The following is a 16,635-nucleotide window of genomic DNA, read 5'->3' as shown; positions in this document are numbered from 1 at the left end:
GTTTTTGCTTATGATTGAAGTCACAAAACTCATGGCTGAACAATACTTGTCACTTTATTGAATGCCAACATGACAGTCCTCCATATGGTGGTGCGTCGCTTCTTTTTACATGACAGTGCGACAATGGCAGAGTAAAAATTAGATTATAAGATTCATTCTTCATTGGAAAGAAGCAACTCATGTCCACATACTGCAGTACGTGATACAGCAAAAATTATAACTAACTCGTGAAATCCATGATGCTGTTTGCCTGAACCCTAAAAAAGAAATGTTTCTACTTGTAAAAAGTGTTGGTTACAATTTCAAGTTACCCTGTTGATAATGTAATAATAGTGTAACTATTTCAGTTACTTAAAGTAAGATAAATAATTACGTTTGACTACTTAATTTCAAATGAATACACCAACATGACCCTTGGATGATTCCTCTAAAAAATGTTTTGAGAAAGTTGAGACTATGGCATAATGGCACATGACCAGAGAGAGTGACATGGGGGAAAACAAATTTGCTTTTGTGGCTATTGTTCAAATGTAACTAAAATTGTAACCTTGAAAATTTCAAAAAGCAACTAATTTAATTACACATTTTCTCCCAGTAATAAAATTGATTGCAATAACATTTTGTAATTATGTAATCTAGTTATAAATAATTAGTTGCGCCCCAACACTGCTTTCAATAGTGACATTGGAGGTGATGAAGCACACTGCCCATCACTTTATTTTGACCTTTTAAAACATAAAATATTGAATTTTAGATATCATGTAAGGATGTGCAAACAAAATAAATCTAAGCATAAAACCCCTTTGAATTAAGAGGAAAAAACAAGGTTGTATGGCAGTCTCATTAAATTGTCCAAAGAAGAATCACAAGTTCATTTCTCGATGGAAAGGGATGGCTCAACGGTCCAGTTTGGGCTTCTTTTTTTGCGTTTCAACGTCCGTGGCTGAAACACTCACACCTGGGATCTGAAGGGAAAATTGAGGGAATCTCACTTGGGGAAGATAACATTGTATTATTAGCTGCTAACCCAGTAGTGGGCAAAGTATTAACAGCTCTTCACTTTTTCCATTGTGTTATGTTATAGCCTTATTCCAAAATAGGTTATATTCATACAGTTTAAAACAAACAAAAAAAAACATCTACATCAATCAAATTTGTTATGGATGAAAAAAAATATTTTTTCCTCAAAATTCTACACGCAACACCCTATAATGACATGAGAAAAATATTTTTTAGTGTAATTACTATTTTTTTAGTGTATTACTATAAAATAGTGTATATTACACTATTTTTTAGTGTAATGTATTTTGAAAAACAAATACATGGACATAAGTATACTATGTCGCCCCCAACAAAAATGTATTCCATCCACTATAGCCAAATTTGAATAAAGTGAAGCGCTGTGAATACTTTCTGGATGCACTGTACATCACTATAATGTATATTTATATTGGTAGATGTTTTTTTCTTCTTAAAATGTAATTGTATTAATTTAATCTTAATTTTTTATTTCATCCAACAGTTTAATTTTATTGGATAATGGGTTAAATATAATTTTACATTTATACAAAGAGCAAATTAGTTTTTCTGATTTTGCTATTTATAGGTACAATGGTAGACCAATTTGTTCCGTGACCAGTTTAGTAACTCAGAACAAATCTTATCTATGAATGACCTGGGTTTAAAATTTGCCCACTTCTGCGCTAACAAGTGGAGTCAATCCTTACCACGGGCTCAGTCAAGGCCATGCGTATCTTCTGGTGCTGAACATTGGAGTCATCCAGGCTGACAGTGACCTTCACCCGGTCAAAAATATGGAAGGTGTGCTGCTCCACAGTCAGAGATGGACGCTGAATACAGAACGTGACAGTGGTTAGACAGCAGAACCTCATAACACGCATTGCGCCTTTATTACCTCCTCATCAAATACGAGGTTAGGGCCGCTTTTGTCCTTGCCGTCGAAGAAGACCGTTCCCTCCAGGCCGAACTTCGGGATGAGTACGATGATGGCGTTCTTCCTCACAAACAGGACAAATGCTTCCTCGCTCACGATGCCTCGGCTCTTAAAGAACAACTGGAAAGAGGGAGGGGTGGGGTGAAACTGACTGCTACAAGCACTAATGCGGACACATTTGTTTTTGTATTATCTGCATTTACACTAAAACAGTGTAAATGCAGATAATACCAGGTCCCAGTGTGGTATGCAAGAGAACCACTGCCCAAATACAGTTCAGTTATATTTAACTTTTAAATACATTTGCATTTCCTATTTAATGTAGGCAATTTTGGAGGGTTTAAGAGTCTTATTTTCACCTGCGCAACTATTGGGTAATTTACGATAATATTATTTAGACCTGAGCAAACTTTGTGGGATTTCGGCTAGTCTTATTTTAACTGGCACAATTAATGAGGGCGTTAAGGTAGTCACATTCAACCTCTGCAACTTTTGAAGGATTTAGGCCTGGTTTATTTTAACCTGTGCAGTTTATGATGGATTTATGGTATTTTAGTTTATTTTCTCATTTTAACAGATGCAACTTTTGGTGGATTTACAGGAGTCTTATTGCAACTGGTACAGCGCAACTTTTGTGGATACAAGGTTGTCTTAATTTCTAAATTTTTTATTTTGGCCGATTGAAGATAATCTTATTTTTACCTGCCCAACATTTTAGCAGCTTTTATAGTCACGGCACTGGTACTGTACTGAAAATGTATGTGGAAAAGTAAATACATAGACCAATCGTGTGCATTGTAAGTCAATACCATGTGACGCTAGTCGGCCTACTTATTCTGACTGCTTGCCGAGTGGATATGTGTGAGCCAGAAAGCTGTGAGAAGAGAATATTTTGGACTGAATTATATAATGCATTCTATAAATGATGGTGTTTTTGACCTGCCCTAAATTAACAATTTTCCTGAACTGGACCACTTTAACCCAGGAAACCATTGTGTTTGTCCACTAACCTGTGTGTGGAAGGCCACGGACGCCCTCTGAGCATACTGCGACATTTTGTGTCTGTAGTTGAGGTTGTTGCACAGCGCCGACTGTTTGTGTTTGTCCGTCAAATCCGGGTAGGTGCTGTCTGCTCCGATGGCCACAGCCAGAAGGCGGTGCACTATTATGTCAGCGTACCTGCGCATCAGGATAGTAGTTGATATTTAGTTGGGAAGAGGTCAAAATACACCTTTTAGGGTACTTCAGGGTGGAAAAAAAACTATTGAGGTATATCTAGGGGTCCAACCATAAATACAGGCTTTGGTCATCATCATTTTCATTTCACCCAAATGTACCTTGGTGCCTATTGTTTGCGGTTTAGAGTGAGTAATACCTCCTAATGGGCGACGTGAAGTGCGTGTAAATGGGAGAGGCGAGACCGTAGTGGTGGAAGTCGCTGTCCATGCCCGAGCAGAAATAGACGGCCTGCATCATGCAGCGAGTGGCCAGGATGCGCAGCAGCGTGTTGAAGTACGCAAAGCCGTCCACTTTGGCCGCTTCCAGGGTGTCAGCCAGCGCCTTAGCCGAATCCGTGTGGATCAGCACATCCTAAATCACACAATCAAACAAAGAAAGTGTTGCATTTCAGTTTGAACATGAACATGGGAATTTTTATGCATGCACAGTGGACCCCCTGAACTTGAACATGATCTGTTCCAGGAGGCTGTTCCACCAATTCTTTTCAGATTTTGGATTAATTTTACTTATTTAGAAATATAAAACTCAAATTAATCCATAAAAAGTTTTAAGTTGACCATCGTATTACTTAGTAAGCACGTTGAACTGATACATCGCGGGTGAGAGACAAGCTTTGTACAGTCAGTGGATATAAAAAGACTACACACCCCTGTTTAAGTCCCAGCTTTTTGTGAGTTCTTTTTTTTTTTTTTTTTTTTACAAAGATAAAGCATTTTCCACCATTAATGTGATCGATAACCTGTACAACTCAACAAAAAGTCTTTGATAGTGCAAAGTAAAAATAACAATGTAGTTACACAAGTGTACAAATCCTCTTTTAACTTTGTTTAGAATTAACCAATCACAGTCAAACTCATGTTAAACGGGAGTTAGCACAAATCTGCCACCGTCTACTGAATAACCCAAAATAAAGTCCAGATGTTCTCATACGCTTTTCCAGATATTTTTGTAGTCACACAAAAAGGTCCAAGTGTGTGTGTGTGGGGGGGGGGAGAACAAAAATAAATCAATCAAAATTTGCATTTTCTATTTTTTTTTGGGTGCTTCACCTACCTTGGACTTTGCTGCCTTCAGGAGGATGTCGTAGTTTGAAGGCGGCGGTGCCGGATGTTTCCTCAGCAGGGCGCACTCTGCAAACTCGTCGTAAATCTTCTGGGCGACTGATATGTTGGCCAGCAACATGAACTCTTCAACCATAGAGTTGGTCTCCCTGTTGACCAAAAGATTATTACAGTGGTGCCTTGAGATTCAATCTGTGACCACGCTTGTAACTTAAAACACTTGTATCTGAAATAATTTCCCCCCTTGAAATAAATGGAAATGCCATTTTCTTAATAACATTTTATTTTTAAAGATCGTTCTGGGCAATGTCGATATTATTTTTAGTATATGCTGGCAGCTGCCTAAAAATGGACAGCGCAAATGGTCTAAAAATCATTTAAATGACTTATTTAAATAGAATGAAAATAAATTAAACAGTTTTTGCCAATTTGTTTTGCTGCAATTCAATGGACATTATGCTGCTCCTGTTGGTGTGTGCACCTTGGCCACCTGGGGGCAATATAATACAGATATACATGGAGACAGTCACTCTAGTAAACCACAGTAATATTAGCCATTTTTAACAGATGATAAAGAATATATGCCCGTGATTATGGTTATATTATCTGTCTACATGTATTCAAATATCTGTGCTTAAAAGATAACACTGCAACATGGATGCTATTCGTATAGCCTGCCAATGGTCTTTCCCATTAAGTGTTAGCATTAAGCTAGCGGACTAAGACAAAGTTATGTGGTTGTTTTAAATACACGTTTATTTCTTTTTGTTTTGCGTTTAGTTAGTTTAGTAATAAGTTTTTGGAAGTCCTCACATGAGCTCTTTGGTCTGAAGCTCAATGGGGTCGTGGGTTTCGCTGTCCATGTGGAACCGGACCTCCAAGGAGGACAGCGTCAGTGCCCTGAAGGAGAACATGAATATGATGAGGAATGTACAGTAAACGATGATAACACAAGTAATCCCGCTTTCTACGTAGACCTCACCCTTTCTCGATCCTGCGCTTCTTGAGGATTTTGGCGAGCTTGTTGAGGCTGCGTAGGCTTTTGGTGATGTCGTCCTTCTTGCTGGTGTCGTCGATCCTCATCTGGGCCTCTGCGTAGGTCAGAGATGCCTGCATTGAACCAGGAGACAAATTGACAATCAGATACTATAAATTCCGCCTTAAAGACTGTATTTTTTTCATCCCCAGTTTTAAACCCTGCGGCTTATTTACGGATCTTTCTGATCTCAGGAGTGTCATGTATTATTTTCTTAGCTACTCTTTAACTTGGCAAATCATGTTTACTGTTTATGACCTTTTTTTAATGAGCAGTGTGTTAACTGTTCACTTTTATAAATAAAGTCTGCATGCAATCTTCAGCGCACACTCATCATGCCCAAAAACAAGGGCGGACTTACTATTAGATTAGGCAAGCACAAGCAATTGCCTGTGGCGCTGAGATTTTCAGGGCCCACTCAAAAGTCTCATAAAGACTGATAAAGTTTTCTTCCATTTAGAGCAATTATTATTGTTTTAGTCTTTGTTCCCGCACTTACAAATAAATAAAAATGCTTAATCTATCATAACCGTTCTGAGTGCCCCACTCGCTTCTCATTCAGTGGACTATTCCATCTTTTTACTGCGCAGATGCAGACTTGATTCAGATGAACAAACTTGTTGGCGTGCTGTGAGGAAAATGCAGCAGAGTTCTTCCAGTGGACTGGGGAAGAGGAGAAGGCGAAAGGAAAACAATGTTTTTATCTATTTTCACTTCTGTGTTACTTAGTGTTGGTTCCACTTGTATTTCCTTCCTGTAGTAAGATTGGCAGTTTTGGTTTTCTCTCATTTGTATGTGTACTATGTACACTTACATGTGTACTATGTACACATACAAATTCGATTTTGTACGTGTGGCTTACATACCACTGCACTCAATAGATTTAGAATTTTTTGGTCCACCCATGTACCCATATCAGTGCAGATATGTACGACGGCGTGTTCATGTGCATGTCTGGGCAGTGCCATACCTTGGAGTTGATGACACTTTTGGTAAAACGTGTTTTTAGAACTTCAGCCTCTTGAGTCATCTCCCAGATAGATGAGAAAGCCAGCCTTGCATAAAACAAAACCAGGTTAGAGTCATTCATCAATCCATTTTCTGTACCGCTTATCCTCACTAGGGTCGCGGGCGTGCTGGAGCCTACCCCAGCTATCTTTGGGCAAGAGGCGGTGTACACCCTGAACTGGTCGCCAGCCAATCGCAGTGCACATATAAACAACAAACCTTTAGCACTCACATTCACACCTAAGGGCGATTTAGAAACTTCAATCAACCTGCATGTTTTGGGGATGTGAGAGGATACTGGAGTACCCGGAGAAAACCCACATAGGCACGGGGAGAACATGAAAACTCCACAAGGGTGACCCCGGTCCTCAGAACTGACTGTGAGGCAAATGTGCTAACCAGTCAACCACCGTGCCGCCAGGTTAGTCAGTCGGTCCAAAATATTTGGAGAGACAGTGATGTGGATAAACGCCCTTCACCTCTCCATGTTGGAGCGTAGCGAACACAGATTGGAGCTCAGCAGCTCAGGAACCATGTCGATCCTCTGTGGGACACACACACAACACATGCAAGTAAATTGCCCAGCTAAAACATGATGACTTATTTATAAATGTACTGTATTTGAACCGGTTGTCAGTCAGTGTGCCCCACTTTATGCAGTTAGCGCATGGATTCCCCTCACCTTCCCACAAAGGTAAACCGTCGTGCCTCGGTTGGCGGCCTCTTTGTCCAGAGCGTTCCCGGGTCTGATGAAGTGACTGACGTCCGCAATGTGGACTCCCACCTGCAACAGACACACTTTATACAGCGTACATACGCATTACATACTGCATACAGGAGCGCGCGCATGAGACATCTACCTCGAAGTTCCCGTTGCACAGCTTTCTGCAGTGGAGTGCGTCGTCAATGTCTGTGCATCCGGGAGGATCCACACTGCACACTGTCAGATGCCTCAGGTCCTCCCTGCCCACCATGTCCTGCATGTACACAGACACACATGGACAAAAGTACTGAGACACACCTCTCAAATCAGTGGTTGGACAAGGCCAGTGTTTCCCATCCTTTATTGAGCTAATGGACAAATTTTACATTTTAAAAACCTCACAGCACACCACCAAACAACAATTTCTGAAAAGGTATATACAATGGTACCTTGTCTTATGAATGCACTAAATTCAAATTATTATATAGGTACTGAGTTGTTATAGTCTTCCCAAGTGGAAGATAAAGCAGCAAAGAGGAGGCAAAGTCCAATTTTTCCTATTGACGTCAATTACCTCTGGTTTGATGCTCCATGGAATTTTGGGAAGAAAACTGAGCACCGCCTGAGAGAAGGTCTGATGGGGAACATCGTGCTCCAACAGCAGGACTTCTTCTTCTGTATCCTTCTCCCCTGCCGCGCCCAAACTACGAACAAAGTGACCCTAATGAGAAGAAAATGCCATTTAATCTCAATTACAATATTTAAGATGCAACATGTCAATGACTTAAAAGTGGTAAATGGAGTTGGCTCCAACTCACATTTGGATATCTGGAGTCTTTGGGCCAGCCGTCAATGGCCACCATGATCCTCTGGCCTGCTAAGGTGGACGCTTGGCGAGTTTCGATGCGGATGCGTGGAATGCAGCGGTCCGCGGGCGTGAAAAGGTGGCGCGTCGACTAAAGGAAAAGCAAAGACGACGCCATGAGCGTGGATGCCTGGCGTCAAGGTGACACGACTGAACGGTCTAACATAAGGCTGCGCGGTGAATCGAATTTAATCAATTTATTTGAGTTCATTTGTCGTGGTGGTTTTTCATGTTAAATTGTTGAAAAGTTAAACTGAACTTTGCAAATTGACCCATTTGTGAGTAGTAACTCACGAATAGGCTGGAGAACGTCGTATATAAAATCAGAAATCAGATTTTTGTGGGGGAAGAAAAAAAAAAAGGTTTTATATTCAGGCCATATTGCCCAGCCTTAGTCTGACATTACCTCTTTGATTTGGGAGATATTGAGCATGCCGCAGAAGGGCCTCCAGCTCCTCTTGATGATGCCCACTATTTTGCCGGTGGGCTTCCTGTCTACAACCCCTCCGGAACTTCTCAGCTGCTCACAGACAGACGATCATCAAGTACAGAAGCAGACTCAAAACTGGACTATTGCACGCGCAATGCCAATTTACAGCGTCCTCCTCCTCTTCTTCGGTGGTGTCGTCCTTGGCCGAGCCCACATCCTGGAGCATGACGGAAGAGGGCGCCACCCACTGACTGCGTGGCAACAGCTGCACTGCGACCACATCTTGGTGCACGGCTCGGTTGAGGTTCTGTAGGCCCTGGAGGAGGACCTGGGAAAATGTGCAAAAGCGAGTTTTAACACAAAATACACTTAAAGGAGACATAATATAGAAAATGTACTGTGTGCCTTGACTTATAGTATGTACAGTTATTACACTTTATTTTTAAAAAAAATATTTATTTACATTCTAGTTTATTATGATTTTAAATAAAACTGTATGGTGCTCAGTGCTGTTCATTTAAAAACATAAAACATGTGCGGTGCTTCTTGGAGGCTGGAAAAGATTAATGGCATTTCAATTCATTTCAATGGGGAAAATTGATTTCCTAATGTACTACTGTAATATGTCTCCTCTGAGTGCTTAAATGGCATACCTCTGTGTCGTCTTCCTCGTCTTTTTGGATAAAGACTTTGGCCTCTAGGTAGTTGTCCCTGCTAGCCTTGAAGGTTCCCTGGAGGAAGGAGCCGCTTTTGATGCCGGCCTGGATCTTGGACAGCGGGAGGTGCTCGGGGAATAACACCCTACTGTAGGTGATATCGTTCTGAGGAGAATCAGAGGCCAAATATTAGATAAGGATTTTGCATGTCGAGATCGCAACAATTTAGGAAACTCAACCGATCCCTGTGTACTACACCTGAACTTACATCTGAATCATTATTTAAGTAAGTACACTTTTTTAATTATATTTTAGTGCAGTGTTAATGTTCAAACTGTACATAACGATGCAGTGGCATACAATAACAAATATACTTTTGAAGAATAAAACCTTGTTTTTGATGAACATGTGGGCCTACTATGCTACTGTATTTCAATGTTAGTCATGGTGGTATGTGGAGGGCCAAGTATTTATTTAGGTGGTACTTGGTGTAAAAAGTGTGAGAACCACTGTTCTATAATAATTAATGACTTACTAACTCACCACCTTCATACGGAACCAGCATTTTTCCTCGTATTCAACCTAAATTCCTCTTTAGAATATCAAGTAGAATGTGTAATGTAATCAGAGATAAGGTGCATGAATGTGTGCGTTATATGTCACTGAGATAGAGGAAAGAGGGGGGAAAAAAAACCTAAATGTCTATATTTCATCACAACAAAAGCCCTTAAAAAAAGCCCTTTTGTTATATACTGCCACAATATCAGTCATTTTAGCGCACAACAATCACAAAAAAAGCCAGTGAAATCCAGGCGGGACTGATGTGCTTACCTTTTCATCATTTGACAACGCCAGGCGATCCACAAGCTCGGGGTTTGCTATCAGGCCCTTGATGTACTCCTCAACTAGTGTGTGAACAAAGACGCTTTATCAGGCGATTATTAGTCTAGCAATTCTAATAGATTCAATCAAAAAGCTCACATTTGTACACCAGCAGACCGCTCTCTTGCGCCTTCTGTTTGTTAGCGTGGTCATTAGTTAGGAGCACCACCTTAGGGCCATCGGGACTTGCGAGGTGCTCGTTGTACCACTTGGCCGCCACACGGATCGCTCGGTCGTTACGGTCGTTGGCGCTCTCCCCCGGTTCGCGTTCGACGAATGTCTCTCTGTGGGAATGAAAGTAAAATAACAACCCCATCTAAAGGCGAAGCCAAAAGAGAGACATGCAGATGCACTTTGCTACCTGCGGTGCTCATTGGTGAAGGTGTAGAAGTGTCTTTCTCCCTCGTGGATGAGGTCCTTGAGACGCTTGTAGACCGGCGCACTGCGGTGGCGAACTTCCTGGAGGACGGTCTGGAGGATCACCACGTTACGAATCACAGGGTCCTCCAAAACATCAATCTGTGGGATACCAAAACAATGTGCATGACTTGGATGAAACACACAATATTGCTGACATGCCAAAACATAAATATCCCCCCCCAAAAAAAAATCACGGCCATTACCCATATACAGTACAGTGAACCCTCGCTATATCGCCGTTCATCGTTCATGCTCTCATTATATCATAGACTTTTAACTCATCGTGCAGTTTTTCAGTCTACAGGCAAGTTTGAATTTAGAGTTGCAACATACTGGGCAGCACGAAGGTCTACTGGAAAACATGCAGTGGAATTAAACCACATAGGCAGAGAAGGTCCACAACGGAGCTCAAGTAATAACAGACAATATACACCTGTGACTATTGTTGTATGCTTTGTTTGAATGTGTTATGGCTCTGTGTGTGTTAAAGTAGCAGTTGTTTGAAGGTTTATAACTACTGTAACTTCTATGCTAACTTTTGTTCGCCCATCTATGGCGTTTTGCATCATATGTTAGCATGAAGCTAGCAGACTTTCAAAAGAGGAATGGTTTGGTATATAGGCAGTGTTCATGTTCCAACTGTGCATAATGTTAACTCTTGTTTTTAGGATGTTTGCATATCTTTCTTGTTTGGTTTAGAACCTCAGCGAGCGTGGTACAGCGTCAAAATGTGTTTCCTTACCTGGTGTAACACCACATTAGTGTCCGGGATGAGGTAATGCGAAAATGAGCACAAGTTGCTCTCGATGCACGCTTCTCTCTGCAGCACGGTGGACTCCTGTTGGCATTCGTCGCACCCCTCGCTTCCGCACCAAATGTCGTCTCGCAGGTAATGCTCGCGCACTATTTTCATCACCCGGCCGGACCGCGTCTTCTTAACGAAGGTTTTAGACTTCAACATGACGACGGCACAGATATTTCAAAAGCAAAACTCGAGCGTTTTTCGGTTCACATTTGATTACAAATAAAAATTGAAGTTCCCATGTGAGAGGGATGTGTAAACCGTTCTGCGGGCCGACTAAAACAAGGCCGGATGCTCTTCGGTGTTCTTTCCTAATGTAATTCAACTGTATTCACCGTGACTTTGTTCAAATTAATGACATGCAGTCATAAACTACAACATGCAAGGCAATTTAGCATCAATAACACACAAAGGTTTTGTACGTCATATGTGAACGATTTACTTGTACGTTGGAGTTATTTTTGGTCGGCCATCGCTATCTTGTTGATTAGCAACAAAACGAGGAAGATAAAACCAGGCTAGTAGGCAGTGTCAAGGCAAATTATTCACACCGCCCCTATTGTTTGGCGGTAGTAACTGCATGTTTGTGTCCGTGGTAATGAAATCTTTTTTAGCTTTTATACGATATATTTGATATCTCCATAGATATCCACCTTTAGGTGCATGGACTAATACGTTTTTTTGTCAACACGAGTAAGACAATTCAACTAGTAGAACAACTAGAGTGCACTAGTACAACGAATGTGTCTTACTAATAACGTTTTTTGTTTTTTTTCCCTCCACTAGTGCTGGTGCTACTTTTGGCCATTAGTAGGAACTTTTGGTGCATATTGATATTGAATAAATGTTAAAATTTCCATACTGACAGGCAACTAGTGGTTGCACTGCGCCTATATTACAACAGGTGGCGCTGTAAGTTATACATCTCGGGCAATGTATCGCCACTACGACTTCATCTCATTTCTGTATATGTAAAAAGTAACGCCTCGATTCTCGTTCCGCTCTCGGCATTTTACCAACACGGACATCGAGGAGGAGAACACAGTTGCAAATAAGATGTACCCGGGACCGCTGCGGAAGGAAGCGGGACCCTTGAAAATAATAAAGTGTGTTTCTGACAGCTCTCGTCTTTATGTCGTCTCGTTTGATGCTTACATAATATTTTATCGGACGTATCTGTATAGAATCACATGGCGCACTTTCCGAGCTAGTTTGAACGACACAACTTTGTCATTCCGCGCTTAGCTCGTTAGCATTAGCTAACCGGAGTCGAACAAGAAAATGCCCCCGAGGAAGCCAAAGTCGAGCGCCGCCAACGTCTCCAGCTCGCTGGACCTGGAGTCGGAGGATGTCAGCCTGGAGACCACCGTGCGCACCGCAGAGGACGTCTCCTCATCGGACGAGACGCGACCCGGCTCGCAGAAGCTCATCCGACAGCTGCTGGAGAGGAAGGAATTGCTGCATAACGTCCAGCTGCTGAAAATTGAGCTTTCCCAGAAGAACCTCACCATAGACGACATGAAGGCAGACTACATGTCCAAGGTAACACAAGCAGGTTCTTCTCCAGTCCACATGTTCCTACAGTTCATATAAAAATTCTACACACCCCTGTTCGAGTGCCAGGTTAGATGGATGGATGGATGGATAATGTGGTTTAGAATTAACCAATCGACTTCAAACTCATCTTAAATGTGAGTCAGCACACATTTAAAGTGTCCCTGATTGACACCACACAAAGTTCAGAAGTTCTAGTAGGCTTTTCCTGTCACTTGTGTCACATCTTACAGCACAAGCCACGTTCAGAGGGTGTGCACACTTGATCTCAACCACATGCAACATGTTCTCAGTTATTTTTACTTACAGTCTCTAAAAATACATATATTTTTTTAATTGAGTTGTACAGGTAATAGGTTACATTAATGGTGGAAACAATTTGAAAGTAGTTATCATGGTTTATTTATTTTAAATCACAAAGATGTAATATTATGAGAAAAAAGGAGTATGTTTTCCAGGAAAAAAGTCTAATTTTTTGACAAATAGTTGTCTTACGAGAATGAAGTCAAGTGTCAAAATCATTTTCTCTAATTAAAATATAAAAACTGATATTAGATGATAAGAGATGAGTCGCCTTTTGACCAGTATGAGGGCGCTGGGATCAAAGATGTGATCACAGCGTGTGTGTCGTCACCCACTACAAGTTGAGTTTGAAAGTCAACAACCAACTGCAGTCCTCCAACAGCCGATCTAGTTCGTGCGTTGGCGAGCAACAAATATACAGAAAGATTAGTTCAAATTTTTCTTGTCCCATTTCGTCATCTCTCTCGCGTCGCTGTACTTTCTAGTGCCGACTCTCCTAATGTTCTCCAGGACACACTTTGCTCCACATTGGGGGTGCGAAGGCAGTCAGTACACAACACGCTTGGCACCATTTAAATTGCCTCTGGTTGACCCTGAATAAAGTTCAGAAGTTGTAGTATGCTTCCCTGACATTTTTGTTAAAAAGTCGTATTTTTGTTTTGAGGAAAAAAAGTCATATTTTAATACTCCATATGTTATAGTAGTGCTCTGTTGTGCTCCATTAGGTGGAGGACCTGGAGGAGCAGCTGAATGATGCTCTCCATCAGAAACAAGTGTTGGCGCTGAGGCTGGACAGTGAGCTGAAGATTGCTCAGGAAGACAACAGGTGAGCGTCGATGCACTACGAATACGACACATCACACATCGAATCCGAACTGTGGTCTTCAGGAAGCAGCATGCTTTGCGAAAGAAGGAAGTGGACAGCATCCTTCTGCGGCAGCAGCAGCTGGAGGAGGCCAACCAGCAGATGCGGGAGAAGGCCGGAGAACTGCGCCGGTCTCTCCGGGACTTGGACATGTCGCACGAGCGCTACCAGGAGCTCCGCGACCTTCCCGAGGAGACCATGTCTATTCAGGAATTTGTTGCTGTGAGTTGCCTGGTACTTCTTTTATGAACATTTCTTACGTTGTTGACCATTTCCATTATGTTTGCAGGTGCGCTTTTACGAAGTGGTGACTCCATTGAGGGCTCAGGTGGCCGAGCTGCGTGTGAAGAAAGACACTTTGAAGGAAGACCTGGAAACGCAGCGGACACAAATGAAGGCTCTGATGGAGGTACTGCACTGTGCTTATACAGCCAATCCCCGTTTATCATGGGAGATACAGTTATGCTCGCCATTATTGGCACCGCTTCATTTTTTGCATCACCTGTACAATAACTTCAGAAATAAATGGAAATGTACCAAACATATTATCAGGATCTTTTAATTGAAAAAGTGTGCTTTTCATAAGTTAAAATTTATTTAAAATGTGTGGGAGGGTAAGTTTTTCATATGATCTCTTTATAGTTCAGATTCTCACCTATAGTAATGTGGGTGGGTCTGACATGTACAGTCGTGCTAACCATTATTGGCACCCATGAAGTTTAAGTACTAAATGTGGACTATCTCCTGGAGAAAATGAATCAAGTCGAACAACATTTTTCTAAAGAGAACTTGTGTTTGATACAAAAGAGCAAATGCTAAACAATATTTTATGGACAGATGAAACAAAAATAGAGCTTTTTAGCAATGCACACACACAGTATGTTTACAGATGGCGCAATGAACACCCTGCCAGCAGCACACTATTTCTTTGCGCCTATTCACACTCTCTTGTTCACAGAGTCAAATTGTGCTTGCTTTGTCACTGCCAGTAAGTTTAGTGGCAGTTTAGTGTAACTGACATAACTGACATATATGTAACTGACACCTCTCCTCTTTATGGGACAATGACAATTCCTGGAGCTTAGTTGTGGACCGTCTCTTCCAGTTCTTGCTTTTAATAGCACTCCATCTCTTCCAGTAGTCCGTCACTGCTGCCCAGCATCTTACGGCACAATGTAGTAATAGACTGAAGGCACACAAGTCTAAATTTGGACTTGCCTGTATACTATAAAAACTCATGTAAAATCTACGTTATAACGTGTGGTGCAAATGGTGAACCACTATAAATCGGAAGTTCACTGTATCTGTTCTTCAGTAATATTTGTTTTCATAAATTGTCCATGACCTGTTAGATGTCGCGATCATTATAACCCTGACAACTTTAGTTATTAGGGCAGGAATCACAGGCACGTGTCAAAGCAACGGCGCTTATCAGCCACGTGATTGACGAGCCACTCCCGTGTGACTGAACAACCGCTCGCTCAACACCAACCGAGACCCCGCAGATCAATTTACGGACATTATCTCGCTTTTCATCTCTTTCATCTCCCTCTACAAAAAAGGCTTGTGTGCAACACAAATAAACACTACATCATATCATCATGCTCACCATGCTGCTTTTTTTTCTTTCTTTTTTTTTTTTTTGTCCCACTTTGTCAGAATTATACTCAAGCGCTGCATGAGCAAACACAATAAACAAACTCGACCTTAAGTGGTGGAATTGTGATGGAAAATGCAGGGTCAAAAGGTTTGGTTTCTTGAAAGTGACTGTAAAAACAAAAACAACATGTCAGCTGCTTCTCCTTCTGACAGTTTTAGTGCAGATAAGGTTTCTTTCATGACCTGCGGGCTCCTCAGCGTGGTTCCTGATTTATAGAATCACCAAACTAGTTGTTGGCCATTTTGACAGCCCTTTCCCCCAAACCTCGCCCACCTCCCATCGACTGATTCAACACGCCGAGGGCAGAGAAAATGTGACAACCTCTCATTAGTGATGTAAATTGTTTGTGTGCCACACAGATCAGTGACATTAGCACCACATGCACGAGGCATGTGAAACAAGCACTAAATGTCCTCACTCTGGAGGGAGACATGCATTTAAAAAAAAAAAAAAAAAAGTTCCCCAGTGTCTTAAAAACACGTTTGTGGCTTTTGTCAAAATACCCCCAAGGATCAAGAATTACATCGTGTTCTATTTCTTGTCTGCGGTTATCCCACTTGAGAGGGTGACTGGCGAGTATGAATTTCGTAACTTTGTTCCCAGGCCAGCAGGGAGACATAGTCTCTCCAGTGTGTCCTGGGTCATGCCCAAGGCCTCCTCCCGGTGGGACGTTCCCAGAACACCTTACCAGTGAGGCATCCGGGCGGCATCCTCATCTGGCTCCTCACAATGCAGAGAGGCAGCAGCTCGACTCTGAAGCCCTCCCGAAAGACTGACCTTCTCACCTGATCCCAGACACCATCCGGAGGAAACTCATTTTGGCCGGTTTGTGTCTGTGATCTTTTTCTTTCGGTCACAAACCTCGACCATAGGTGAGGGCAGGAACGCAGATCGACCGGAAAATTGAGAGCTTCGCCTTCCGGCTCAGTTCTTTCTTCCCCAAGACAGACTGATACAGCTGCACCGATCTACCTGTCGATCTCCCACTTCCATTCTTCCCTCACTCGTGAACAAGACCCCTGGATACTTGGAACTGCTCCATTTGTGGCAGGATCTCATCCCAGACCCAGAGAAAGGACTCCACCCTTTTCTGACTGAGGACCATAGTCTCAGATTTGGAGGTGATGATTCTTGTCCCAACCGCTTCAGACTCATTTGCGAACTGTTCCAGTGAGTGTCAAAGATTGCGGCTTGATG

At 42.0% G+C, this 16,635-nt stretch overlaps 2 protein-coding genes across 2 annotated transcripts in view; one reads left to right on the top strand and one right to left on the bottom strand.

Moving 5' to 3' along the window:
• Positions 1-54: 54 nt before the first annotated feature.
• On the bottom strand, positions 55-11,553 carry dis3 (DIS3 exosome endoribonuclease and 3'-5' exoribonuclease). The gene is made up of 21 exons (XM_061689503.1): positions 10,997-11,553; positions 10,196-10,353; positions 9,934-10,118; positions 9,784-9,857; positions 8,950-9,117; positions 8,463-8,624; positions 8,273-8,386; positions 7,820-7,957; positions 7,576-7,722; positions 7,159-7,275; positions 6,981-7,082; positions 6,778-6,842; positions 6,261-6,345; positions 5,237-5,364; positions 5,068-5,154; positions 4,247-4,403; positions 3,330-3,544; positions 2,965-3,133; positions 1,916-2,074; positions 1,728-1,850; positions 55-965 (listed from the first exon to the last, which is right to left on the bottom strand). Exons 1-21 carry the CDS (start codon positions 11,213-11,215, stop codon positions 897-899), a joined length of 2,841 nt encoding a protein of 946 aa, XP_061545487.1. The 5' UTR covers positions 11,216-11,553; the 3' UTR covers positions 55-896.
• Positions 11,554-11,853: 300 nt separating this feature from the next.
• The window catches only part of pibf1 (progesterone immunomodulatory binding factor 1), a 30,045-nt gene continuing 25,263 nt past the window's right edge, over positions 11,854-16,635 (top strand). Inside the window, exons 1-4 of the mRNA XM_061689504.1 lie at positions 11,854-12,598; positions 13,639-13,739; positions 13,802-14,000; positions 14,068-14,187. Of these exons, the coding sequence (XP_061545488.1) occupies positions 12,338-12,598; positions 13,639-13,739; positions 13,802-14,000; positions 14,068-14,187 (681 nt within the window). The 5' untranslated portion in view covers positions 11,854-12,337. The remainder of the gene's footprint in view (positions 12,599-13,638; positions 13,740-13,801; positions 14,001-14,067; positions 14,188-16,635) is intronic.

The sequence above is a fragment of the Phycodurus eques genome, chromosome 11 (genome assembly GCF_024500275.1).
Source record: "Phycodurus eques isolate BA_2022a chromosome 11, UOR_Pequ_1.1, whole genome shotgun sequence".
Taxonomy (NCBI): Eukaryota; Metazoa; Chordata; class Actinopteri; order Syngnathiformes; family Syngnathidae; genus Phycodurus; species Phycodurus eques.
The sequence above is the reverse complement of the archived record's forward strand: the minus strand, read 5'-3'. Positions and strand labels throughout refer to the sequence as shown.

Coding starts and splice junctions, on each gene's coding strand:
- dis3 (XM_061689503.1), bottom strand. CDS start 11,215: ATGTTGAAGTCTAAAACCTTCGTTAAGAAGACGCGGTCCGGCCGGGTG. Junction 7,276..7,575: donor CATGGAGCATCAAACCAGAG/GTAATTGACGTC, acceptor GTGTACATGCAG/GACATGGTGGGCAGGGAGGA. Junction 6,346..6,777: donor CTACGCTCCAACATGGAGAG/GTGAAGGGCGTT, acceptor GTTTTATGCAAG/GCTGGCTTTCTCATCTATCT.